This window comes from Cantharellus anzutake, assembly GCF_015039405.1.
Source record: "Cantharellus anzutake strain C23 chromosome Unknown EI90scaffold_17, whole genome shotgun sequence".
NCBI lineage: Eukaryota > Fungi > Basidiomycota > Agaricomycetes > Cantharellales > Hydnaceae > Cantharellus > Cantharellus anzutake.
Window position 1 is genome coordinate 852,312 of NW_024066967.1, and position 25,774 is coordinate 878,085.

The window sequence follows — 25,774 nt, forward strand, 5'->3', positions numbered from 1 at the left end:
GGCCGGGTACATGGTGGGCGCGCTGCAGATGGGTCAGTTGTACATTGATACAGAGAAAGTCGTCCATGTAGAATAAAGAGAGAATAAAGGGGAAGTAAGATAAGGAGAAACTGAGGAGGGGAGGATGAGGGGGAAGAAGGGAAAGGGGGAGGGGGTAAGGAAGGGTGGACTGGCGGGGTACCGGGTCAGGTTGGGCCGGGTGGAGCCGGGTCAGGCGGGTGTGCCCTGACAGTAAGTCGATATCTGCGTGTGATTTGCCGTAGTTAGAATGCAGGTTGTATTCAATGTGCTATTTCTGCTATTGTGTCATCCCTTACCCATTATCGCCCCCTTATCCACATGATCTATTTCCCTATCTCATGTCGCTTCTCTATTGGCTACCATGTATTCCCAATGTAGCCACGCTCTTATGAGTTGCGGGACTTATGTATATAAGGCCTTATTGCCAGCTGGGTTGGCTCCCCAGCTTTTACAACGACTAGTTTCCCGGGGAGATCCTTACGTGCGAACTGACATGCGGACTCTGACAGATCACCGCTACGCATAGCTGCTATTTGTCCCACCGAGTCCTGCACGCTGGGACCTCACCACTTTTGGAGCTGTCCCTGACACATTGGGCCTGCCATTATGCATGCCTGCATCTCTCCTCATCAGGCCTCCAGCACTGGGCACTGTACCAGGTTGGACCCATCCCTGACACAAGCTGCAAAACAAATGGCACAATAGATTTGGATGTTGGGTCATGTGATCAGCTCTATTTAGGAAACTGCAAGTTGATCATCATTTATTTTCTACCATGTGGATAATCACATGACCATCACATGACCTGCACAGACATTCATCCAAATTGGGGCATGTCGATTTTTTTGCACCTTGCTGTAAACAAAAGCATCAAAGTACCTCAAAGCACCCCAAAGGATCCACCACACAACATCACTCATTCCAAGATGTGAATAGAGTTGGTATTCTAATATCACAAGTCATCATTTTGGGATGAGTTGTAGTCTAACTAAATATCACACCAGAACAATGGAGTCCAGCACTGAAAAGCCAACTGCTATGCCTCCTTCATCACTTTCCTTGCCTTTGGTTCTGGCAAGCCAGCCAGCAGCCTCCTCTATGATGTTCTCCCCTCCCCCATGCTGTCCAAAGAGTGACCACCCAAATATACCTAACTCAGTGACAACATTTGTGCAAACATTTTGAGGCTTGCCAGTCTTCACCATATAATTGAAGATATTGTTTGGAGGACAGATTAACTGCATTGCAATCCAGGCAGGTAGCTCCTTCTGTGGTAACTCCTCCAAAAAATTTGGGATTTGGGCATGATAAATGTTGTTACCCCTCCTTCCCGCTGTGGTTTGAGCACGAGGTTTCGGTGCTGCTCAAAAACTCTTGACACAGCTCCCTCTGCATCAAGACTCCACATTTGGACCCAATTCTCCCGCAATTGTTCCAAAGTGGAATGAGGATGGTTATGCAAAACAGACTCTAGAATTCCTGGGCGTGTTAGATACTCTTGCATCTTCTTTCCACCCGCAAGTTGGAGGGGAATTGAGGGACATTTGATAGACCTTGATGCCTCCAATTTGAATCTCACTTGGAAATGCTCAAAAGATGAATAATCTGCTGGAGAATATCCTGCTCGATAGTAAATTACGGCCACTTCACGGGCTGAACCCAACGCATGGTTGACAGACAGCACGCCGGTCGCAGGATCAACAGTAGCACTTGAAATGAGCTCGTCAAAAGTAAGTCGCAGAACAACTATTCCGTGACTGCGGAGACCAGTAAGTACCACTGCGGAAGCATCAGTGATCAACTCACTTCCCCAGCAACTCATACTGCAGCAACCTTTGATCGAAAATATTTCGTTCTCTATGCTGGACCACCATCAGAATACACGCATCCATGGATCCGTACTGCTTATGGGCAGCTGCTAAACCAGCCGCCAAGCGTGTGAGGGATCCATTCAAGGGCATGTTCTCGGCAACCAATGACGGCGACACTCCAAAAAAGTTGGAAACGTTGAGGAGGTGTCTTGGGAACGCTCAGTTCTCAAATCCTGACAAATGAAAGCCCTCCACATACTTGTGGAGCTTCGACGTTTGGTCAGATAATGCCCCGAATGACGCCGCAATCGTGTTGAATTCCACTTGCTTCAGGGAGAGCTTGAGTTCAGTGCTGCCATCGCTTGCAGTATCGAGCATATAGTCCGATCGGAATAGGCCAAGCTGCATCGTCTTCAGCAGACTAAGTGGGTCTGGATTTCAGATCATGAGCAAACACGAACTTGCTGGGGCCAAGGGGTGACCTGATCCCGAAGCCCTTTCCATCCTTTCCACAAGGTACCAGTAAAATCGTCCGCTGCTCCTGCACCGACCTCAGCACCCATAACTTCATCAATCAATGCAGTGTTCATGGCCACTTTTGAGTAAAGCACATTGTAAAGCGGCTGAAGGCCTTGGGCTTGCTGGAACAGAACGCGGGGAAAGGGAGTAGGCAGGAGTGTGAATGGAGCATGAATCGCGCTGGTCGGGGGATCCTCAAATCCTTCGGGCAAGTAGGACAATCCATGGGATAAAGCGAAAGCGTTTGCTTCCAATGTCAGCACATCAAGCTGTTGCTTTGATAGTGAAGGCGGCCACGCTGGGATTATTGGAGTCATCGATCTGGGACTCAAATGGCAGAATTGCGCTGGCGAATGTGTGTATCCGTGCGAATTCTGGATACCCTCACCGGTTCCCACGGCCTCCCCGAAAGGTGCCAATCAATTCAACTTCTATCATTCAATCCAAATACTTCGCGTGACGCGTTTACGGCAAGTCCCGAGTGCAGATCCAGTGACATGAGCCCGCCCGCCAACATGGTTATCGTAAAGGCAACATACACCATATCTCTGGCTCTACAGTCCAACGAACTCTGGCACGATCTGTTCGCATCCATAACAGGCCAAATGCCTCTGCGTAACCTTCATTGGAAATCAGCCTCGCGGCCGGCTATCCGAACAATCCAAGAGTTAGATGTTGACCTGATACCTCTAGGCCCTACAGAACCATCAACAGACCCACTTAATATCTTTCTTGACGGCCCTTTTCTACACATTTACTTCATGATATGCGATGTACGGCACCTACGCCTTGGCACACCATCTGAATGTTCACTCGAATCGCTTTGTGTTAGGATGTAGATCAATACAGAGCTACCGAACGAAAACAGGTACAGGAATGGAGGCAGTCAATAGCTACCAAAACCCATCAGGACTGGCTCATTGTTCTCCTCGTCAAACCGGACGTGCAGACAGGCAGTAAACGGCTATTCCAGAAGAAGAGCACCGTTTTGGACAAAATAAAGTCAGATTTCATGACTGAAAAACGTGAAAGGTATTTCCCCAAGACCAAACGCTTGTTCGTACCCCCAAACCCCAATCAGATGCGTCCAGCTTCAATGGGCACCGGGCATGACAGATCCCGTTCCTTGGGCAGATTTCCTCAATCGTATTAAAGAGGGTATTATTTCCACCATTGACTCGTATGTGTTGGTTCTTGAGGAAGAAGCAAAGAAGTGCGAAGGTCAACGGCATCACGAGGGCTGGGAATTTTGCGCGTTCTGTGCCATAAAGGTGCTGTAGAATGGTGGTCCCGTTGTTGTTGATTTTCATTGTGTCACCCGATGCAGGACACGCTGGCATCGCTGTTCGAACGAATGGGTTTGTGGGAAGACACCATCGTCCAACTCGACGAGCTAGAAGCCTACCTCTACCAACTGTATAATGGTAGGTTTTCATCTCCAAACAATTTCCCAAATGACCCTCTCCAAGAATGGGGCAGGTCCCCACTCCGGTCGTTCGGGGGGTTGGGTGTAAAAGATGACTCTCTGCCGTTGCTGTCTGCTTCGAAAAAGCCATACAGAGATCTGATCGTCATGAAAACCATTTCCGAGTTTGACTTCAGAATATTCCTAATTTCCCGTCAGTGCCGTGCACTTGCTCGAGTTGGAGATGTTACTGGGTCATTGAGGAAATGTTTGCGGTTCATCCAAACATTCAGTCGAACCATGTTACAGGTTGGACTCGTTCATTGATTCGCCTCAGTTGCGCTGACCATCAAGACAGAACGGCTTGCATCCTTTCTTTGTGGAATCTTGGATATATTCTGGGTCTCTGAATGTGGTGGACATGAGCCAGACATGGACCCCTGCGTCAGATCATAATGACGTGGTCCAGAAGCTGAGCGGTCTTCGAGGCGAGCTGTTAGAATTAGCGAAGTTGCAGGTTGGTGATGAAGTGACGTTCTCCACACGAGGCTGATTATTTAAGCTTGACAAAATTGGGATGCGGAGTGGCCACCTCCCACTCTCTTCGCCTTTTACAATCGCGCTGTCAGGCTCAAGCTCTTACGTGGGTCCAATTGACTCTGTGGGCCGGTTGGTTTCGCAAAAAGACCTTCTCTCTGCGGTGGAACAAAAGGACATATTTGACAAACTCTACACAATCACAACTCACCGGGCCATCGAATGTTTTACGGCTGGGAATAGGAAAAGAGCGGCATTAAAATTGCATGGATATCTTGCTGCGTTTGACTTGTAAGATGGTCAAATTCTCAAGTTTATGACTGCCCTGACTCCCGATTCCAGTCTTCGCAATAAGTCACCAGCAGCGTCCCTTGCTTTCACCTCCTTGCCCCCCCATTACGCAGGCACTAGATGGATGGCTTTGGAGGGAAAAATGCGGAGACATGCGCTCGAGATTCTGAAACATTCAGCGAAACCTCGTGACCAAGATTGGGTCCTTGCCACCCTTTCCTTTCTTCGCTGTGTGGTCGCTCTAGAGAGTGATCTCCATTCAACGCATGTGTTACTCCCAAGCCTGGGGCATGACGGACGGGATGCTCACGAGGGATTCTCCAAGATCGGTGAAGCACTCCATTTCGCTGCTTCCCAGTTAACCAAAGGTCATCACCTTGGCATGTATTGACGTACCCCTGCGTACTTATTGCCTTATTTAGAGGTAACTGTACCCAGTGACCAGCTAGTTAGCCTCAAATCCGGCTGTCATATGGCTCGATTTGATGAACAGAGCCGACTGTACGTCATCCCTCTGGTGATCGTTAATAATCTGCCTTTCGTATGTGATGGCTTCTTCCTACTGCCACTTTGAGACTCATCTTATAGTGCTAGGAAGTCCTTGCCAGCCGGGTCTGTATTGAATTATTGCGCGGAAATGGGACCCGACCCGTCCGATACACATTCTCAAGCGATGATGGGAAGCTTCTTCAGGGGCCGAACACCCTTGAGGTGCGGGGGCTGGTAAAATGCATCTTGGTCGTAGCGGAGCGTGGCTTAGCATATCATCTTAGGTTGGACAAATGGGGCAATTGCTCGTAGAGAGCGTTTCAATTCACATCTCGAAGTTGACCTTACGGCTATCGACGCAGGACTCTAGGGTCATTTCGACAGTCTTTATCCCAAACACAGAGCAGTTGCTTCAAGCAAGGCTGGAGCTCCCGAGACACGGTATGATTGCCAGGCACATCATGCGAAAATTTGCTGATTGATATTCTCGCAGTTGAAATTGGGAAACCATCTTTCGTAATTATTACCCTCGAGTCTGGCCTAGATGACGTTCAAGACGTTACCATTGTCCTGGAGAAATGCCAGAAAGATTCCAATGTAGTTTACTTATTGAACACAGCATCATTCACTGAGCGTGCGTCACACCATCAGTATGTGCATCCTATGACACTGACGAAATTGAGCCAAAGCGAATTTGGGGGTGGGATCAGCCGAATTTTACCCAGACCGTGTTGTCATTCCGCATCTTCCTCCGAACTCCATAATTCATGTGGCAGCCCCATACATTGGGAGCATTGCAACTTCATGCCTCAAGGTAATGCAACTGCACGACATTTAACATCAGGCATCCCCTGGAACCTTGAGCAGGTCGGCTACAGGCTTCCGAAGCACCTTGAACACCCCATATCATATTGGCAAGAAACCCAACTACAGGAAGATTTTCCCGTTATTGTGAATGTCCAAGAGCATATTCGCCACCAACGGTTGAGTTCTTGACGTGTTTTCTAGATACCCGTTGCCAACTCACAGCTTGCAGATGCATATCTCGCTTCACAGTATCGTCGGACGGAACGCACTGGGTCCGGATTAGACAGGTTTCCCTGAATAGCATGTCGGGGTGCTTAGGTATCACATCGAACAACAAGTTTACGGAAGAGGTAAGAAAGCCCTTGATATACGAAAAGGTAATTTATCCACTATACAGATTCTAACTCCCACCCAACCCATCGATTTCCTCTTCCTAATACGCTCTGAAGGCGCGGGAGTCCAAGGTAGACGGACTGTCTGCCACCTTTGGAACGTCCTCTTACACTACTTGTGAATCTAGAGCGCCTCACATTTCATTTGGTTTACCGCACGCTAGACGAAGGTGGGCCGATGATTCAGCGTAGTGACGTTACCTCACATGCGTGATCTCAGAGCTAGATGCAGTCCTAGCACACCTGGAAAATAAACGTCTAGCTCGGAACACATTTGCCCAACGACACAAACTGGTGATCCACCAGAGCATCAAGGAAGCAGTCCAGCAGAGCGAAGATTGGACCCGCTCATACCTGCACACAAAGGTATTCCGCGTGGGGAAGAGTTATCAAGTGGAACATCAAGATGACTGCTCTAAGGACGCCCAATGGAAGAACCTGGTCAAAGCTTATGAACCATCTCTCGGTTGCACCCCCTTCTCAGATACAGTTCCCATCATTTCCAAGTTGCTACCTTCCATCCGTTCTATCGTCGTAGTAGGAATCATTCATGCGTTGCATTCCGAATGGTGCTCAACCTCTATGAATAGGATCTCAGTGACACTGGTAATTATGCAATGGATAATTGGAAAGAAAGAGAGATGATCTTGCCAGTCGATCTTCCTGCTGTGAACGTGTGTCTCGCATCGGCAGTCCTGCATTCAAACCACTGACCACTTTGGAAGGTTCTGAGCCGCGTGGATGTTCTGGTACCAGATTCCATCCGTCATTACGCTGGGCAACCGGTGGATTGCAAAGTCTCAATTCTGACACTGTTCCAACACCGCTGGTCTGGGATGCAACTTGAGGTTTGCCGTCTCAAGTACAATGTACACGGAACCGAGAGCAATGCATGGCTTATTAGTGGGCCAAGTCGAGGCGAATATTTCGGCAAGGTGTGCATCGACGAAGGCTAATGCAGTCACAATTTGACACAGTCTGTTAGGATGGCGTCCAGCACCAATTCGGACTCAGCTTAATCCCGTTGCGTCATGGATCACTTCCCATCCCCAGTGTGGAAGTCAGACCTGTGCTTGATGCCGATAGCGGTAACTACACGCATGAGACTTACCAAAAGCAGGCTGCAACCAGGGTGCAGGTGCTCCCAAGAGGCAATCATGCATCGTTTTTAGTCAGCCTCCCAGTGGCCGAGCGCGAGACGGATATTTACGATGCGTAGCCGTTAATGAACTTCAATGAATTTATTTACAAAGACTTGAAGCTTTGGAGCACAATAATATGAAATCGAGCACAACAGAAGGATTGGCTTCGTTGATATTTCGTTCAGGGGGGCCCCATTTGACAACAGAGACAAAAGTAGCTCAGCATTTTCACTTGGCTTGGATCCAACGACGCTGCTAAGATGATGTATGCTAGAAAGGCCCTAGAAAGGGCATGTCAAGGTTGGCCCAGCAATGCTGATTTCATCCAAATTCTCTGCCCTACACACAACGATTGCATGCCGAACACCTAACATTCTGAGTGCATCAGCAAACTCGGTTTTGCTCTCCCAACTCCCAGAGCACCACCATGCTGCGCCAGTGCTCTCCCACTCCCACATACTCCCCAGATTAATCACGTTCCTCATGTGCTCTCATTCATACTCGCCAGTTTTCGTACTTGCCACAAACTCGCTGTCACGGTTCATCTTCAACTTCCCACTGGTGTCATTTTGTGATGCTCTTTCTTTGACTATTAGCCATCGGAGGCATTTTGCATATCGCTGGTGCAACTTGGTACGTGACAATTTTCAACGCTGTAAACAGGTGGGAAAGTAATTCCCACGGATCTCTGAGTGACTAGTAGAGGGAACATTAATGGTAATCCGACACCAAAGGGTGTTGTTGGCATCAAGGGGTGCCATCCGAGCAGATGCCGGACTCTGTCGTTCCCTTAGTGCCCAAAAGATGCCACTCGCAAGCGAAGACGACAGGGATGCTGAGAGCAAAGCAAGCGTGGACCTACCGAAGGGTTCTCAACTGCAACAACTGCTCTCTAACCCCACCTTGTACGGTGCGTCTGACCAACAGAGTGTCGAAATAGCTCGAAAGCCTGTTACGTGTCTTATCCCGCGGTCATGACAGAACCTGTTCGCAAACCGCACCACAGCTTGGTTCTTGCTCACGGGCTTTATGGCTGGGACGTCATATCATTTGGTCCCGCTACAAATCCGAAATTCCAAATTCACTACTGGTATCTAATTAGCAACACTAATGCGGCGGATACTCATTATAACGTGTGCAGGTCCAATATTCTGGCAGTCCTCAGAAAGATCGGGGCGGAAGTAATTGTTACGGGTGTTCCGAGGTAAGGCTCTATATGGCTGGCCATATGTAATGACTATACCATCAGATCGTAGCAGGGGATCTGTCGCGTCTAGAGCCGAGAAAATGCATGAGTTCTTGGACAACAATCATCGAGGCAAAAGACTGAACCTTATTGCACATTCGATGGTGAACAATTGGACCTACAGATAGTCTCAGTAGTCTTGTAGCATTAACCATTGACATGTATATAGGGGGGTCTTGACTGCCGACACTTAATTTCCCGAGTCAAACCCACCGCGTATCATCCTCTTTCATTGACCACCCTATGTACGCCCCATAGGGGGAGTCCATTCATGGATTGGTGCGCGGTACGTAACACTGAACACACTAAAGTTTTGTGGACAATCTCATTATTTTCAGGCAAACATTGGGATAGGTGCTCTGCGCGAAGCCTTGGACAATCCAAAAGCATTTACCCTTCCTTACACCCTCAAAAGTCCCATTCTTTCGAGCCCTAGTCCAACGAATGGTGCTGCCGCCGGCCAGGACAATGTCCCAAGTTTTATCCGATTACCTTCATCACTGACAACTTTACTGCTTTCCTTGGTAGATTCCCCTGCATATGGGAATTTGACGGCGCGTTTCTGTACCAATGTTTTTAACCCTGCCACTCCGGACATGCGGCACGTCAAATATTTCAGTGTCGCCGCACGGACGCGACGGACCAGCATCTTTCACCCACTTTGGCTCCCCAAGCTGATTCTCGACGAAACCGAAGGCGCCCTACGTAACAGTCATTCTCCTCAAGGCATTCACGGCTCAGAAGGCTATGATCACGGTAACGATGGTCTCGTTCCTGTGGAATCGGCCAAATGGGGAGAATTTCTTGGCATTGTCGAAAATTGTGACCATTGGGATATTCGAGGGGCTCAGGGATTTTCCAATGCATGGGAGAGAGTAGGCCGCAGTGGAAAGGGTGGCTGGTCGGAGTTCTTCGGATGGCAGAACTCTCGCGACAGCGGGAAGTTGGCGATTGATCCTGATTGTGGAGTTCCTAAGCCTGTGAATGACTCCTTGAAGACGCACGCCTCATCTATTCTCGATGAGCCATCTCCAGTAGAACAGGAGAAGCATTTTCAGGAGAGGACCAAGTTAAAAGCCGCCTTTAAGTGGATCGCCAACCGAGTGCCAACCGAAAATACAACGTCAAGGCTGTCTTCGCTTCAGCTCACGACCCCGGCCTCATTTTCTGCGTCTGAACTACGGTCACCTCCCAGAGTCACTCGAACCTCTCCGCTTCATTTCAACCTAGAACGTTTTTACATTGCATTGTGCCGGAAGTTGTATGATGAAGGCTTATAATCCCCGACGTTCATTGTAGACAGCCAGTAGGTCCAAGTGATTAATTGGTGTACCAATTTTTTTTTACAATGCAACAGCTCCACGCCGTGGAATAAGATTACGCCGCCAAACCCCTGCAGAAATGAAAGAAGTTCACAGCGCTAGCATTGATGCCATAAGTGTAGATGAAATGCGATGCGGCCCACGACGAAAAAAGTGCCTTCTGATATGCAGTCGGCAGTCTATTCAAAAGAGTGTCCCAACCGACCTCTGCCAACAACGTCTAGAACCGACAATATGAACGAAAATATCGTCATAAGAGCCATACAGACAAACCTGAGGGATAGCTTGATGGAGGACGGCTTTTCGGGTAGCAATGTCATCGAACAAATCTGAAGCTTCGAGTTCGGTTTGCAGTTCGTTGATTTTTGTGCTCAACTCGTCAGATAGGATGGTTCGCGATTTGGTGCCTCCAAGCCTGACGTGCTCTTTCCATATACACGAAAATTCCAAACTGGCATTCTGGCATATCTTGTCTTGAATGTCTTTCACGTAAGACTGATAAAATGGTGGAGCTACTGGTTGATTAGGGAACGTCATAAGATTGGTGTGTTCGTCATCATTTAACGATAGACCCGCAAGGACGTCGAGGGACGAGCAAGAAACTCCACCCTGAAAGGCAGTTTGCTCCATGAGTAATGGGTGAATGGATGATAGTCGTAGAATAAACCTTGTTTGCACTGCTATCTTTGAACAAGATGCATTTCCGCTTCTCCAAGAATAGGCGTGCTTGTTGTGTGATGAAGAGATTTGCGCCTTCTACGATGTATTTGTATCTGGGCTTGAGTTCCGAGTCTAACAAAAACGGACTGTTAGCACGAGTATTTATACATATACATTGATGTTAGCAGAGGCACCTAGCATTTGCGAAACGTTGGATATGTTCACTGCCTCTGGTCTATTCATCAAATAACGAATGTTCAAAACCAGATCTATACATCTCAGAAACACTGACCTTCCACCACACGGTACAAATAAGTCAGCCTTGTACCTGAAGTGAGCAGTATTCCTGAATTCAGTCCCATCAGCCACAATCTCTCCAGCTACACCAATGCCAGGTAGATCAGAAGGAAGTGCTCGACATCGTACTATAACAACGTACATGGAAGTTTGACATCTTGATCCTCCACCAAGACGACGTAGCCACCCTTCCCAAGACAAGCCCGGTTGAAATGGGATATCATTTTGCGCGCTTTAGCTAGGCGAACCAACTCATTGCGGTCGATACCTGCTGGGTCATGAATGACGCCGGAACCATCGATGACGGTAATGGTTCGATCGGAACTCAAAAGAATCTCGTCTGAAGAAGCCTTAAGCCGACCGTGAGGGACGCATAAATGACCACACTCACTAGACCCAAGGTCGCCGTCTGGAAGGCAAAATTTCAGACAGCTCGCAGAACATGGAAGTCGAGCTTACCAGGCCCCCCTGTTTGCACCTTGGTAACATCCTTTTCCCTAATTCCGAGGTGTTTGTAAATACCAAGGACGTATTGCCGGACCGAAAGGCTCGTCATGCCATAAGTGTCATGGGGAACACCTCCCAGGAGCTAAACAGGTGGGGATTTAAGAAGGTCAGAGAGCAAACGGTAATAGTACACACTGATGCACTCTTTCCAGTTGTGAAAGACTTCCACCATGGCGCACCTACAAGCCGCTGTTCAGTCTTCGAAAACCGCAGGATACACGACAAGTACAACCTCGTGAGCGAGCATGCACTAATGGGAAGATAAAAGTATGACTACAGATTGGCGGCAATAGCACCAACTGTTCACTCACGCGCAGCCCAATCCATCAGATCCGCTGTCCCCTCTGTCAACAGCCATAATCAGTTAGGAGATACATAGTGCGTCGGGTCCGAAAGGTCGCATACCATCAGGTCCAAAGAACAAGAGTTCCGATTTGCCACACAAGTCAACGATGGGCTCCTTGATTCCAGGGCTCACCCCTTCCAGCAATAAATCCATCATTGCGTCGCAATACTTTTCAAAGCAAAGACGTGGATTTGCGCCCAGACTCGGAAGCTTTGTGACTTCTGAGTGTAACAACTGGCACACAGAGAACAGAATGACTAACAATGGTGCCCTTGGCGCCCCCCTCTGGTATGTCTTTATTTTTGAGATCCTACAAAAAGGCATGCATAAATCATGAAGCCAATGCTTGGCACGAAGTTCACCCACCTGTGTCGAGGCTAACGCATAGTTCTCGTCAAAAAGGGAACGCTGATTAATCGAGTAGTTCCTTTATACCGCAATAAGTGACTTCCCCCACAAAAAGGCAAATTTTGGAGGCGTACTCTCGACCTCGGGACCGAACGAGTCGGATACCACCCCGAGCCACATCGCGGAAGCGGACATGGAAACCTCTGAACTCTGAACCTAAAAACATTTCCACCAATCACGCTGATAGTGCCTACACTCCTGAAATGACGAACCAATCACAAAGAACATGCCGAAGGGTCGTTTCGGATACTCCGATTCAGGCAAAAATGCAGGTGATAAACGGAAAGAAACGGCGACCTTTGTTGGCGTATAAAAATTCGTTTTGAGAACATGCCTATTTCGGTATAAAATCGACAAGGCACACGTGTTACCATCGCTTGACCACTTACTTGTTAAAGATCAAGAAGGACTCGAGGACATGCAACTCGTGCTTGCTGCTAACGGTCTTGCGAATTCGGTCGTAAAGGTCTTCATCCGAAAGTGGCGTCTCGTTTTGGAGTCGGATATAACTCAGCGTAGGTCTTCCGTGAATGGTCAGATGGATGATTAGTGCCTGGAGTCATCGGGGAGACAACTCACTCAAGCCCTTGTTTATTAACTGGAGGGTAATGTATCGCAGCAAAATGAACATAAAGCATTCGAATCTGCCCATCGTTAAGCGAGAAAGTGGACCCGATATATTCATGACCTACCAGCTGAGGGTAAGCGACGATTACTTCCATGATACTCTGACGAGTAAAAGTTTCTTGTCTGAAACGTGTCTTAATGGCGTTCAAAACATCGGCTTGTGCAGGGTCAGATTCATCCAGGACGTTCTGGGAATGGGGTAATCAGATACGGCTAGATAAACGTCGATCAAGCATATTATATTACCTTCAGCGCAACATATGAAGGCCCAAGTCTGTTGCAGAAATGTTGCGCGAAAACCCAGCCCGCATCTTACAAATGACGGTCAGGCAACATCGCACCACTGAGCAGCACTCGTAGCACTTACAAGCATACGTAGCCTCCTGAACCGCATGTCCTCCACCTTGCAAAATTTCCGCAGACAGCGAGGGATCCGTGTCCGTAATTTGCTTTGTACCGAAGAACGGATTATCAGGGAGACAGTACAAAAGACTTGCCTCCTTCTTAATCTGTAAAATCGAATGATCGATATGCGGTGATTGAGAATGAGGCATTGGATTAAGGTATAACGCTAAAAAGGCGGAGTCAAAATCAACTCTTTCTACGAGAGAATATTGCGTTTCCTACAAATAATTGTTATTCCATTGCTAAAGTGCTCTGCAGAGGAAGTTAGAGATTGAACAGGTCTGACAGATGGTTCTCACATACCGACATATTTGCGTGACGAGTATAAACCATAAAAATGGTACAACTCAGAGAGGGCACTGGGAAAACCATTTAGTGAGTTGAACCACAGAGGGAGTTTTTTCTTCCTTTCTTGGATACGAACCTGAAGAGATGCCGAGTGCCGCCTATTTTATACCCAATGACAAGGCGCCGCTCAAGGGTCCCCTCCACTTCAAAAATCTCAATAACAGGGCCATAGCGTGATTCAACATCCCAGATAACTCGCTGGTAAATCTCGAGTGTATTTTCCGAGGCTCTTTCGAGAAAAACACGATCTGAAACGGTTCTTATGTCGGTTTTCTGCTCCGGCTGCCCAGTGGAGTTCGTTGGAGGCACAACCCATTGACACTTGGAAAGGAAGTAGCATCGCAACTGTTGTGAAGCTAATGGGAGAGTCAGGGGCATCCTCCTAGGCATGAAGAATAGGAAATTCACCAGTAGCACTTATGGAGCCAGCGGAACCTAATGTGAGCTAATTGTAAGCATGCCCATATTCGCAAAGAATGAGCGCTCCTCGGACTCACGGTAAGTTTCTAATCGAAAAGCCTTTTCTGGGGAAGAATTATCGAGCCACCCGTCGATTCTGGCAATATTTTGGGGTCAGTCCAACATAAAGACGCACGCAGAGACCGACCGCCGTTCACAAGTCGCTCCTGGCCCTTCCTTGGACGTGACACCAGGGGGCGATGTATGGATAAATACGGCCCCATCATCGCGAACCTTCTCTAGATCAACGACGAGTTTTTCGGGATCATGTTTGACCTGCGTGAACAGAAACAAGGTCTCGTCAAATAAGGATTATGTTGAGCCATGAGAGAAAACGTACGTAAGCCAGAAGCTTCGCGCCATAGAGAGCCAAAATGTTGTCAGCGATTGCATCCGCAGTCTCGGATTGGAAATAGGAATCATCAACGCCGAGGTTCGAATAAAACCATTTGACCTAAGGTAAACGTTTGGGGAAGGTTCACTGGGAAGAAATATCATCTGCACAAAGGGGGGTTGCATACTTCAGTGGGTACCAGTTCAGTTGGAATAAAGCCTTTGGACGCCGCGATCGCTTGTACTTTGCTAATGACGGGATCAAAGATATGACATGAACGAAACTGAGAAAGGTTCCTACAGGCGTTGTTCGTCCTTTCCAGAGAAAATGGGAGTCTTGTAGCCTCTGAGGAAGGGTAGGATGGCCAGGTCAAAAACGATAGGAGTGGTTTAAGTTTAAGGAGACAGAGCACCCACGGTAAGTTTTTGACCTTCTGGACGGAAATGTCACTTCCGGGACTCGAAATTGAGTGAGGAGTGAGATCGCCATTGACATGGAACGTGTTTGTCGGACCAGCGAGCTGTAGGACGGGGAGGTTGAGGAAGGTCGAAGCCAGGATATGAAGGACGGTACTGACGATTGCGTTCCTCAAGATGACGGGATCCGGTGGAAGAGACATGACATACGAGAAGAGGGGGAAACGCGGTTTTGGCGAGGTTCTTCGCCTGGGATCAGGTTTTTATACCCTGAGGAGACCCCGATCACGATCCTCTCAATTTGATCTGTATATTTTATTATTTATTTTTTGGGGGGGCAAAGTCTACGAAAAACCATTGGACCGGGTGCTAGTGAGGAGTAGAGAGGGATCTGCTTTGTTCACTGGTTTACGGGGTTATTGACACTCTAAATTCAAAATAGCTCATAGAGATCCGTGCATGTCACGCGCACCAGACCCCGTGATCTCAAAATTTCAATTACATAATCCCCTGTTTCAGCAATGAGTCAATTATCATTACGCGAGCGCTTTCCTCACCGCAACTCACGCAAGCCCCTCTTCACAGGCCCTGAGATGGGAATATCACCAGACTCGTTCGCGTGATGAGATCTCCTCACTAGGATATTTCTTAGGCGGCAATCCTCGCACGTCATATGGACACAATTCCACTCGCACTGGTCAGCTGGGAAGGATTTGTATCACACGTTTGCTCGACACGTTAACCCTATCCCTAACGAGGCATGGCGCGGTGACTTCCAAAGAACGGCAGTTCCGATACCCGGCGGTTCTGGCTGCTGGTGAGACTTTCACAATAATAATTGCGACCAACGCCAAATCGCAACCAACCCATGTCCGCTGCCCCATGATGGACCCCCCTGCACATCATCTCATTACTTAGCGACACCGCGGATGTAATACTATTAGTTGACTTTCGATTGAATCCATTGCGCAGTATACGCCATTGCTTCTTACTTTCTTGCGCTGTCCCCATGCCATCACGCACCGAATGACAAATGGGACTTCAACACACCATATTCCAGCCGGATATGGATCAGGGCTGGGCCTTCCCCACTTCCCGAACCCGATGAAGGTCGTAAAATCGTTCAGCCTGCGGGTCCCCATGCTCAAGACAGGCCAGATCTTTAAAATGGCCATCCTAGAACGAACATGCCTGGATAATATGGAAGCTCTGAGTTCAAAAGGGTCTGAACGTACATTAAGATGATCAAGGGTGACTTCAAATGCAGGGAATATTGCATTTAATAAGGAAAAGGAAAGTGAAAATTGCGAATAAACAATGGGCAATCAGGCCTGTCCCAAAGCCATGGAATGTGCACAACATCCAGAATATTCCCCCCAATACCCGTCAGATACAACTATAATCCCAGCCCTGGTGTCCCCACCCCAGGATAACGCGGGTTCTGCATGCCCTGGAGTTCGCTATGGCGATGACGCGCATCAACCAGCTGTTGTTGATGAAGCTGGTGCTGCGTCGGATGCTGCTGCTGTTGCTGGGGCAGCTGGGGCTGGGTTTGATTAGGCCCCGCTCCAGGTCCGAGGACATTCATCCCTGGTGGTGGTGGTGGTGGCCCTTGTTGCTGTGGACCACCAACAGGGACACCTCCCAACACACCTCCCATCGGAATCTTCTCCTCTAACAGATCATACACAATCACAGAATCTTTCTTCACTCGTTCCCAATTCTCCGGATCAAAGAAGGTGTATATTCCGCGTTCGTAAGTGGCCGTCTTCACCGAAGGGGCTGTCCCACTTTCCTTGGTCAGCCATAACCGATTATCCTTGTGGAAACGCCAGTTACGATTATACCTTCCCGGTCACGTTAAGCGAGTAAGCAACCCAACACGGAAAGCGAGATCCATACTGACAATTCCTGCGCCGCGACCTCCTGCAGCACATCCCTAGGCGACGAGTAAAACATCCAGAAGAGAGTTTCGTCGCTGAAAGAGGCTGCCTTCGTTGGGCCCGGGAGCGTGGGTTGAACATTATAGCAAGCAGGGACATGGAAGTCGGGTTCAACCGCCAAGGCCGCGCTAGCGTCAGACCATGGTGTAATAAGAGCTGAATACAAGTTGCTGTACATAAATTAAACATGAGATAAGTTGTCCGAAGGACAGCAATGTCACAACAAACACTCACTCCAGGTTCCCCATGTCCAATCCGACAGCACCAAGATCTGTCCCCATGCCCAGCAACGCTGTATCTGGGTCCGCACTTCTTATGACCGCCAACAGTCCTAGGAGTCCCCATCGATCTGCAGGACTGATCAGAACTTGCTGTGCTGGCGTCTGTGGTACATTTGAGTTGCCTTGACCTTGGGTTCCCAATGAAGTTTGGACGGAAAGATCGCGCATAGGATGTGATTGTATGTCTGGCACAGTTTGCTGAAAATTCGTACTCTGCACTTGGTTCAGCGCGCTATTTGATTGCGGTTGCGAGGCCGATGACGAGTTGTTGCTTTGTTGCTGAGAAAGTGTGTCAAGATTTGGCCCACTTAAAGCACTGTTGGCAGGCGCGCCCGAATTCACGCTAGACGAAGGCTGAAAATTTGGTGGGTTCGAAGTTGTAGCTGGTGCCTGGTTCCAGTTCACGAATTGGCCATGAGGTGCTGGGCTGGAAGACTTCGAGTCCTTTTGATACGCCTTGAGAAGTTGATACTGAGGATTTGACTGACGCAAGGTTTGAGCGAGTGCCCTGAAAATTCACAGCTGTAACATACCCTCTGAGAGTCCGATGTTGGGGTGAGGCGAGACCCAGATTGTATGCCACCAAGAAGACTTGAACGATTATGTTGGTGAGCATTGACGTCTTGAGTTGGTGCAGGGAATCCGTTCAAGGAGTGTCCATCGACAGGGGTCGACAATGAGTGTCCTCCAACAGATTGGCCAAGAGCAGGAAAGTCGTCTGGGCCGAATCCACTACTTGCGGTAGCGCCGATCCCGTTGGGTGCAACATTCGCACCGGTTTGCGAGACCAGCTGACTTGCGTAGCTTGAAGAGTGACCGTTAGCGACTTGCCCACCGGCCGGGTTGGCCACATTCCCGCTGGATGGCAGCGTCGTGCCGAGAGCAGGAAAGTCATTAAGATCTACAATCAATGACACAAATTACTTGTATTGAGATCCAGAATAATGTCAACAAGTGAGGTCGGTACCGGTACTCGGAGGCTGTTGAGACGATGACGGAGGCTGTGGCGGTAGCATAGACTGTGACTGCTGCTGATGTCCTAAGGCGAACTGTAGTTGTTGCTGCTGCATCGCGTGTTGCTGTTGCAGCGTGGAGGTTTGAAGTCGCTGTCTTTGCTGATCGTCCGCCGTAGGCATGGGAAATGGGTAGCCGTTCCGATTCAGTGTGTTGGAGGTCCGAGGGACACCAAAAGACGCCTGGGATGCCTGAGGGTTTTGACCACCTTGAAGAAGGAACAGTGTCAATGTTCGTCACATTCAGTGCGAAAAAGGAATCAAATGATGGCAAATGAAACAAATGGTGTGCAGGACTTCAGGGACATACCCGATGAGGGGTATGGGACTCTGTAGTTGCTTGTCGAGCCCAACCCAGGCGCCGGAGTGATACTGTCTGCGAAGTCATGGTCGAGTTAAAGTTTTTGACCTATGTACAGGATGATGTGAGAGCCTACTTGAGCGGTTCATCTAAAAGAATATTATGGCGGAGAAATTTAAGTTCAGCAATTTCGCCTCCGGTGTAAGACTTTCGCAGATATTAGAGTGAACTTGGTGTCCGGAGTTCGCAGTCTTTCGTGTGGGGGTTTGGCACAACTTGATGACCTAATTAGGAAATAATTCTTAGATTTAACAACATGTGCCTTGGAATAGGCGCCTATCATTCACACTCTAACATTCTGACTGAGGCGCACACAGGAAACGCGACAACTACTTAAGTATTACATGCGACAGTTTTTCACTACTAATTACCTCCATCAGCGGAGTTCTTAGTCTTCCCATTGGTTCTGCGAAAGGCGATCACGAACGAATTCAGCAAACCTAGGATGCCATTCCGGATGCCACCTCGAAAGTGGTGGTCGGCCCTCAGCGACATCTTGAGCAGCCCAAAGAATTCGCAACCGATCCAACTCAGGCGACCTGTGATAGGAGAAATGATCAAGAAATGATCTGAGTATGGGGATGAAACTCACGTCTCATTATCTGGACAAACTATATAGAAATCTCCAAGTCGCACCCTGTGAGAAGGCGTGCACGTCACGACCATTGAAACTAAAGGAAATTGACATTGACTCGCCTGTCGAACATGTAGTTCACCGTCTCTTCAGCTGTCCATGCTCCATCAGGCTTTTCTGCCACGACCGAGGCACCAGTCATTCCTGTCCAAGTCCACCCAGGGCTTGAAGCGAATGAACAGGTTCGGTTAGGAAAGGACAGGGAAGAGGAGATTAAAAGATGCAAACGAACACAAAGAGGTGGACGGTCGTTCGAGCGCCGCGAGTCCTTAGATCGTGAGCCAAGTGTTCCGACAGGATTTTCACTGCAGCTTTAGAAACCTAGAACGACGTACAGTAAGTCGAAGACTGACTTCCAGAAATAGAAGTATGCTACAACATTATACGCAGGATTGCCCCTGATGATCCCATCGTCGTCCAGATTCATTTCAATATATTCTGGCATAGGGGCATAAAACTCGAACTTACGGAGGATTGGTGATGCCTTGTTTCGACCCAGCTGGCAAGATTGTGAAACCAGATCGAATGATTCGGAAGAAAGACATACTGTTAATAATCCTGCCTCTGGGTTGTCAGAGCCAAGCCTGCACAATTTGAGCTGATACCTTAATGACTCACAAACTGGGATTTTCCTGCGCAATCATGGGGGCGGTGAATGTGTGAATAACATTGATTACCTGGATCGATAAGGATAGATGAGGAATCTCATCCTTGAGATTAGGGATGTGAAGGCTTACACCCCCCAGGTTCACATCCAAAACATCTTTCCAAGTCCCCAGGTTCTCATACGAGGCGCCTATTGTTCCATCTCTGCCTTTGGAAATTGCGGCATTGTTCATGAGCACGTTGGCCTATATGTTCAACCTATCGCATTACGTCCCCATCGGATGCATGAGTAACGCACTTGGCCAAATTTCTTGAAGACTTCGTCGCGCAAGTGCTCGACCTGATCGAGTCTGGAGACATCTGTAGGTACGGCCAGCGTATTCTCTTTGCCGACTTGGGATTCCCACAGGTGAGTTTGCCCAGCCTAAAATAGTCATAGAAGAAGGCCCGCACTGATTTCGGCTACCTCTGCTTCAGCCTGTAGTAATCGGTCTAGGTCAATGTCCGCCAAACAAACTTGTAATCCGTGTCTTGTTAATTTAGGTTGGCGATATCAGACGATGTGCCATGATGATGGACAGACGGGAAAGGAGGGCTCACTGAGCGAACTTCTTTGCAGCTGGGGAAGAAAGGATATCAGTGGGCAGGGAGGGAAGATGATAACCACATATAGGGATGCGGATCGATCGCACCCGCTAAACCGATACCACTGGCTGCTCCCGTAATCACCGCTGTTCTGCCGGCATAAATGGCAGACGAGTCTGTTCCCAGAAGCTCGGCGACATCAGAACCATTCCTTAGTCGCCTGGCAGAGAGTGGCGAAGGCTGTCGAGATTGCGAGGATGGGCGGGACATTGATTAATCACAGGAGTTGAAGTCTTGACTTGAAATTGGGGAGGCAGAGGAAGGGATTGATTATTGATCAGAGAATTTATAGAATGAGGCGCCATCTCACAACCACTTTAGAGAATGACCACTACTGGATACTATAGCTGGCACTGCCGAGTGACAAAATGTTTTTCACCCTAGTTCAGTAGTTATCCGAATCGAATACGGTTAGAAGTCACTAGAGGCCGATACCATTCTATATGTAAAGGTTTGCACACGCATGTATTAAGGAAAGCTAGGCATTTTGCAATCTCAATTTTAATATCGCGATCGCAAGTGTTTGCATGCGGACAGAGGTGTTGCATCCCATCGCAAGAGCTCTAGGCCCACCCATTTATTTCGGGGCCGTCGATGGAAAGAAAAAGCGCTCAAGCAAATGGAGCAATATCGACATTAATATTAAAGTATCCCCATTCGAACACTCCAGTCGTAAGCTGTTTACAGGAGAAAACCATCAATTAACTCCACGAAACGCGTCCTTCACAAACTCTCAGCCAGAGGCGTCGCAATGTTTGGACGAGCGCACGGAATGGACACAGATGAAGAAACGCGACAGTACATTAAACTAGATAGGCGCGCCCCGGCATCAGGCGCAGATTGGAACTAACAGCAAAGGCTAGCGTAGCTGTTCACGACGACGAAGGAGTGGCAGGCGCTTCCTGCATCCCCATCTTGACCTTGACGGCATCGAACGTCTTCAGCAACTTGCGCCTTGCCCCGAGAGCGGCGACACCTTTCGCCTCCAATTCAGACTCGTCCAACATCACCATTTCTTTCCACGTCATGCCTTCAAAATTCGGCGTGTATTTATGCAAACGAAGGGATCGGAGCCAGGCAGGCACGTCGGTGAGCAATTCGGGATTAATTTCGTCATCTTTGCCTTCTTTCCCTGCACCGTCGGTACGTCCGTTGGCAGAGGACCTACCAGGTGACCGTCCACCCTGACGACGACCGCTCTGTTGTTGAAGGCCACCTACGCCGAATGCATTGGGGTGAAACCCACTGGCTGCAAGCTGCGCAGCGAGAATTTGAGCCTGTTGGAGCGGATTAAGCGTCAAACCCTCCATGCCACCCACGAGTCCATTCATGGGGCTAAGGTTGGGCATCCCATTCATGCCATTGAACATGTTAAATGGCAAGCCATTCATACCCATACCCATCCCGTTCGCACTCAACGGTCCTCCAGCTCCCAAGGCGGCAAAACTTAAGTTTGCCATTGCCTCCTGCTCATTGCTGTTGAATCGCCCGGAGACAGCAGATAAAGCGGGACTCCTTTGAGGGTTAGCAGCCCAATTCTGGCCGCCAGGCAATAGACCACCAGCGACGGCAGAATTTGTCAAGGACACGTTCTTGGGTAGGACGCCTCGGCTATTCATGGGGGTTGAATTGATGGGCTCGCCATCGTCACCATATAAAGCATTTTTTGCATCAGGATTTTCGGGCTTAACGGCAGACGGCCGACGGAACTTCCGAGCGTCGTCGAGAACTACCCGTCCGTTTGCGTTATTCGACATATTCCAATTAGCAAGCTTGACGGCTGCAGCGTCGAGATTGTTGCCATTCGGGGCTGTTGATTGGTTATCCCCAAACATCGGGTTGAGAGGGGTGTTAACCATACTCGCCCAGTTGCCCCCAACCATGGGGGAGAGTTGGTCCTCATAATTCGATTCAGCTTGAACAGCGTTCATGCGCTGTGGGCGGAACGAGTTGGCAACACCAGTGAAATCAGTGCTCTTTGGCCTCGCCGAAGATGGGACGGGAGGGGAAAGGGAAAGTGTTGCTTCATTGTTGGGGGAGGGAGATCTCTCTGCCACCTGTCCCAGCTGGCTGGAAGTCCACACAGTCCCACCGCGTTCGCTAATGAGTGTACCAGGGGCGGATATACGATGAGCAGCATTAGCCTTCAGTTTCGCCCGTTGATGTGCCAAAGTCGCAGCGGCTTCTCCAGATCCACCGGGTCCCGGATTGACGTTGGCAGAATCAGGCGAGAGGAAATTCGAAGAATCTCCAGCAATAGATTGGCGGTTAAGGGAGGAGCCAAACGTCCTAGTGGAAGGGGAAGCAGGCAGTCCAGGAGACTTAAGTCCCATGCTTGCTAATTTTGCCTCCATTTGAGACTGCATCGACGCTATAGGAGACCATTGTCAGTTAGAGGGTTCGTCCTAATGTGTCACACAACACACCCCCGATTGCAGGACTCAACAACGCTGTCATAGGATCCGAGCGAGCCATCTGCTGTAGCACCGTGACAAAAAATCGAATTTGCATTTGCGTGGAGTGCTGCAGAAGACTGTACAGAGCAGCGGTCCTCTCCGCTTCAGAGAGAACCCGAAACCCTATCAAATAGAGTTGAGTATAATGCAATTGGCAGGGCTGAGTAAGGCTGATGTACATTGTTCAATTGCACTGAGTTCCTCCTTAAAGTTTGCATCCAAAGAGGCGGCCGCCATTTCTTCCTATCCAGCAGCGCAGACTGCTGAGCGTTTCATCCAGGGAGGGTTGCGTTTACTCACTAAGGTAGTCTCGTAATTTTGCAAATTTTCAAACCATTGATCGATGGCTTCCGCTAAGCACGATTTCCAGTCAGGGTGAATAGTACAGAAGAACTTCATCGACTCACATTCGGGGTTTGAAACGCGTTGTTAGATGACAGAAGTTCACTAGTTGGTCGTCCATGCCCAGTGTTAATTCCTGGCGGTCTAGGCGAGATTGGGTTCTGCTGTTGTCCAGACACACCACGGGAAATGCCTGATGGCTGCAAAGATGCTCTAGTGTTAATTGGCTTTAGGTTCGTAGGGGTTCCTGAAGGCGCTGGCGAAGGACTTGGACTCGGGCGGAGCGACATGTCCTTGGATGTGACCAAAGTACGAGTGCGAGAGTGCTTGCTCTGCGGTAGAAGGGAGAATTACGATGGGTGAGGTATGGAAGAGATGGCGCTTGGCCTTGAAACGACTTCGAGTCGAATGATTAGTCGTCGACGACGAGGTTGTTAGCTTTCTCGGCTTCCCACTCCAGAAGCGGAAAGGAATTGGATGCAATAAGTAATCCAAAAGACCAGCGGACCTGCCGGTCTAGCAAGAGACGAAAGACGTGTGGAGGTTGAGGGGAACAAACGCGCTGAACTGAAGCGTCACGTGTCGGGGCCTGTGCTGATCAAGGAGGGATCAAAGCGGCTCTGTCACGGACTTTGGGCTCTCAAATACCTTACGTCTAGGACTGGGACTTCTGAGGGATATAATTGTCCTCGCCGCTTCAACGTATGCATTTCACCACGCTTTCCACCTCAATTCTCATGTACCATGCAATTGAAGGGATGTTATCTATCCACACGTTGTATAGGCGTGGTCGCTACTGACCACGCTCGTTGATTGCCGGAAACGACTTAGCGATGGGGGAGATCATGAGGGTGCAATTGAGCGGTTTGGACGCTCCGTACCCCATTCCATGCGATCTCAGGGTCATGATAATCGGTCGGGCTGCATTCTATCACAAACATGAGGCCACCCCTCCGATTCTGTTAATACATAAGCGGAAACATTCCACTATTCATCATCCTTTGTATGAACTTCAGGTCTGTCCCTGAAAATGCGGAGTCGGTGTGCTCCCGCCGCCTCCTACCAGGTATGTCAACAGAAGCACCTCATATCCACGAATGTCTCCGCAACCGTAGCCAAATGGCGGCGACTGTACCTCATTATCGTCTTAGTTATTGAGTATCCGATAGTGGCTTGTCATGGTCGTGCCTTCCAACTTGAACGTCACTCCGCACGCCAGGGACGGAGAGCCACATATCGCGGGCTCGTGATAGCAATAGGTCGAAATTGGCTATGGTGTGCTACAAACATAAACCGTAAAAACACGAACACTACTAGCAGGACCTTGACCGAACTACGTAATTTGGCGCGTCGGAAGCTGATGCAACGTAAGATTGATTGGTTGGAACAGCATCTTTGGCTCGGACATACAACCAACGGACTCGAGAGCGAAGGTAAAACATCTACTCCACATGCAACTTTTAGTATCAATGGGATTTATGCAGCAAGATGCGTAAATCCGCTCAGGAAGTGAAGGAGGTTGGTACAACAGCTGCACAAGGTCGTTTTAAGCCCCGAACGCGGTGTCGGGGGTTCGGCACGACCGGCATGATATGCTAGTGCAGATAAGACAATAACAAACCTATTTCGCTCCTTATTAAAGCGCGAGACGCTGGTTATGTCTGACAGCCTCCTGCTCATTGTTACAGTAGTTCGAACGGCAGGTATTCAAGACTTCAATCAGAATCATCTATATCCGCCAAATCATCAACACCGTCCCCATAGGGCCCTTGATCTATGAAGTTTAAATCATCCCAATCATTTACTTTCGAGACGTGTTCAGTATCTTCGATGGCGAGGATTTGGTTACTATCAAGGGGCCGCTCGGATCTTTCGGGCAGGGCAGAGGAAGAACAGTCAAGGCATTGTCGCACTATGTCCAGTATGCTATCCATATCTTGTGATGTGAACCGTTCCTCGAACTCTTCAATAATCTGGGGACAATCTAGATCTAGAGAGGCATGACGGTCACGAACTCGTGCAGCACGCACCACATAAAGCTCTACAGGTCGTAATGGAGCAATGTTTATTATCTGCAGCTTTTCGATTTTAGTCAAAGCATAAGGTTGCAGCGCCTGCAGCAATCGTGCGACTTGCGTTTCATCTTGTCTAGCGGTTAACAGCGGGGATGTAGACAGATATTGGATAGCCTGTATCCGGGGCTCAATGCCACTGTGATCTCTTTAACGCAGGAATACAGACCTCAAATTGGACGGTTCGCATGTTCTCACTAACGATGGCCCCAAAGCTTCGATGGTGTTTGTCTGGTGCTCCGACTCATCGCCTTCCTTCTTTACCAAAGCTGCACGAGCGTGGACCTGCTGTTCGGTTTCCAACTCTTTCAATAAGTTTAGAACCTCGAAATTTGACAATAGAGCACTGCGAGATTTAACGACCTAAATAAATGAAGTGAGCTGCACAGGGAACAAGACCGGCACACGAACCTCCATTGCACAGGAATTAGCAGCGGTTCATTGTACATTGGTTATCTACGCTTCACGCATGTGATCGTCACAGTCACAGGTGCAGAGCCACTTGCCCACACAACTAGTTGTAGGAACGAAACATTGTCTTGCTGAGACTCGTTCAAGCTAAACAGCTGCCTAGCATTAAAACAAAGCATTCGGCAGTGAGTGGGAAGAGCGTCGTTTGAGGCGCCCGTCGA

General features: G+C 48.9%; 8 protein-coding genes across 8 annotated transcripts; 2 read left to right on the forward strand and 6 right to left on the reverse strand.

Moving 5' to 3' along the window:
- Positions 1–960: 960 nt before the first annotated feature.
- On the reverse strand, positions 961–2,742 carry EI90DRAFT_3052391 (glutathione synthase). The gene is made up of 5 exons (XM_039059938.1): positions 2,294–2,742; positions 2,092–2,243; positions 1,828–2,040; positions 1,343–1,778; positions 961–1,301 (listed from the first exon to the last, which is right to left on the reverse strand). Exons 1-5 carry the CDS (start codon positions 2,666–2,668, stop codon positions 1,017–1,019), a joined length of 1,461 nt encoding a protein of 486 aa, XP_038917570.1. The 5' UTR covers positions 2,669–2,742; the 3' UTR covers positions 961–1,016.
- A 77-nt stretch (positions 2,743–2,819) lies between these two features.
- Positions 2,820–7,684, forward strand: EI90DRAFT_3153734 (trafficking protein particle complex subunit 10). Its single transcript, XM_039065884.1, has 18 exons — positions 2,820–3,124; positions 3,184–3,383; positions 3,433–3,622; positions 3,679–4,065; positions 4,115–4,273; positions 4,319–4,584; positions 4,636–4,952; positions 5,007–5,125; positions 5,179–5,295; positions 5,358–5,514; positions 5,567–6,056; positions 6,110–6,230; positions 6,278–6,344; positions 6,401–6,442; positions 6,493–6,809; positions 6,863–6,946; positions 6,998–7,207; positions 7,258–7,684. Exons 1-18 carry the CDS (start codon positions 2,849–2,851, stop codon positions 7,489–7,491), a joined length of 3,753 nt encoding a protein of 1,250 aa, XP_038917571.1. The 5' UTR covers positions 2,820–2,848; the 3' UTR covers positions 7,492–7,684.
- A 501-nt stretch (positions 7,685–8,185) lies between these two features.
- On the forward strand, positions 8,186–10,046 carry EI90DRAFT_2994520 (uncharacterized protein). The gene is made up of 6 exons (XM_039056165.1): positions 8,186–8,324; positions 8,396–8,504; positions 8,556–8,618; positions 8,671–8,764; positions 8,830–8,946; positions 8,999–10,046. The coding sequence occupies exons 1-6, from the start codon at positions 8,219–8,221 to the stop codon at positions 9,938–9,940; spliced, it is 1,431 nt and encodes a 476-aa protein (XP_038917572.1). The 5' UTR covers positions 8,186–8,218; the 3' UTR covers positions 9,941–10,046.
- EI90DRAFT_3153736 (NAD-specific glutamate dehydrogenase) lies at positions 10,038–15,120 on the reverse strand (the record flags this gene model as incomplete). The annotated part of the gene is made up of 31 exons (XM_039065885.1): positions 14,951–15,120; positions 14,790–14,893; positions 14,674–14,718; positions 14,561–14,621; positions 14,380–14,493; positions 14,188–14,315; positions 14,078–14,136; positions 13,989–14,015; positions 13,657–13,936; positions 13,536–13,591; positions 13,455–13,484; positions 13,195–13,398; positions 13,074–13,138; positions 12,893–13,015; positions 12,780–12,844; positions 12,590–12,721; positions 12,413–12,534; positions 12,275–12,356; positions 12,159–12,219; positions 12,055–12,102; positions 11,852–12,002; positions 11,758–11,790; positions 11,679–11,696; positions 11,582–11,625; positions 11,399–11,528; positions 11,082–11,348; positions 10,935–11,022; positions 10,837–10,877; positions 10,650–10,774; positions 10,256–10,591; positions 10,038–10,202 (listed from the first exon to the last, which is right to left on the reverse strand). Exons 1-31 carry the CDS (start codon positions 14,990–14,992, stop codon positions 10,038–10,040), a joined length of 3,246 nt encoding a protein of 1,081 aa, XP_038917573.1. The 5' UTR covers positions 14,993–15,120.
- Positions 15,121–16,185: 1,065 nt separating this feature from the next.
- EI90DRAFT_2916367 (uncharacterized protein) lies at positions 16,186–17,181 on the reverse strand (the record flags this gene model as incomplete). The annotated part of the gene is made up of 3 exons (XM_039054582.1): positions 16,186–16,636; positions 16,696–16,902; positions 16,967–17,181. 3 exons carry the CDS (start codon positions 17,179–17,181, stop codon positions 16,186–16,188), a joined length of 873 nt encoding a protein of 290 aa, XP_038917574.1.
- A 1,594-nt stretch (positions 17,182–18,775) lies between these two features.
- EI90DRAFT_3121904 (uncharacterized protein) lies at positions 18,776–20,482 on the reverse strand (the record flags this gene model as incomplete). The annotated part of the gene is made up of 11 exons (XM_039063446.1): positions 18,776–18,926; positions 18,980–19,024; positions 19,093–19,185; positions 19,254–19,342; positions 19,398–19,520; positions 19,569–19,605; positions 19,640–19,872; positions 19,926–20,020; positions 20,081–20,157; positions 20,228–20,246; positions 20,320–20,482. 11 exons carry the CDS (start codon positions 20,480–20,482, stop codon positions 18,776–18,778), a joined length of 1,125 nt encoding a protein of 374 aa, XP_038917575.1.
- A 324-nt stretch (positions 20,483–20,806) lies between these two features.
- Positions 20,807–23,360, reverse strand: EI90DRAFT_2971042 (uncharacterized protein; the record flags this gene model as incomplete). Its single annotated transcript, XM_039055711.1, has 5 exons — positions 20,807–22,643; positions 22,699–22,851; positions 22,908–22,971; positions 23,029–23,081; positions 23,132–23,360. 5 exons carry the CDS (start codon positions 23,358–23,360, stop codon positions 21,145–21,147), a joined length of 1,998 nt encoding a protein of 665 aa, XP_038917576.1. The 3' UTR covers positions 20,807–21,144.
- A 1,425-nt stretch (positions 23,361–24,785) lies between these two features.
- On the reverse strand, positions 24,786–25,559 carry EI90DRAFT_3015430 (RNA polymerase Rpb4-domain-containing protein; the record flags this gene model as incomplete). Its single annotated transcript, XM_039056895.1, has 4 exons — positions 24,786–25,043; positions 25,101–25,290; positions 25,312–25,505; positions 25,554–25,559. 4 exons carry the CDS (start codon positions 25,557–25,559, stop codon positions 24,786–24,788), a joined length of 648 nt encoding a protein of 215 aa, XP_038917577.1.
- Positions 25,560–25,774: the final 215 nt, after the last annotated feature.

Bases quoted from the DNA above. Each gene is read 5' to 3' on its own strand.
- EI90DRAFT_3052391 (XM_039059938.1), bottom strand. From the start codon at position 2,668: ATGACTCCAATAATCCCAGCGTGGCCGCCTTCACTATCAAAGCAACAG. The intron at 1,779-1,827 runs GTGAGTTGATCA...TGGTCTCCGCAG, and splicing joins CAGTATGAGTTGCTGGGGAA to TCACGGAATAGTTGTTCTGC. The intron at 1,302-1,342 runs GTAACAACATTT...AATTTTTTGGAG, and splicing joins AACCACAGCGGGAAGGAGGG to GAGTTACCACAGAAGGAGCT.
- EI90DRAFT_3153734 (XM_039065884.1), top strand. From the start codon at position 2,849: ATGAGCCCGCCCGCCAACATGGTTATCGTAAAGGCAACATACACCATA. The intron at 4,066-4,114 runs GTTGGACTCGTT...CCATCAAGACAG, and splicing joins TCAGTCGAACCATGTTACAG to AACGGCTTGCATCCTTTCTT. The intron at 5,126-5,178 runs GTATGTGATGGC...TTATAGTGCTAG, and splicing joins TCGTTAATAATCTGCCTTTC to GAAGTCCTTGCCAGCCGGGT.
- EI90DRAFT_2994520 (XM_039056165.1), top strand. From the start codon at position 8,219: ATGCCACTCGCAAGCGAAGACGACAGGGATGCTGAGAGCAAAGCAAGC. The intron at 8,325-8,395 runs GTGCGTCTGACC...CGGTCATGACAG, and splicing joins CTCTAACCCCACCTTGTACG to AACCTGTTCGCAAACCGCAC. The intron at 8,765-8,829 runs GTGAACAATTGG...ACATGTATATAG, and splicing joins ACCTTATTGCACATTCGATG to GGGGGTCTTGACTGCCGACA.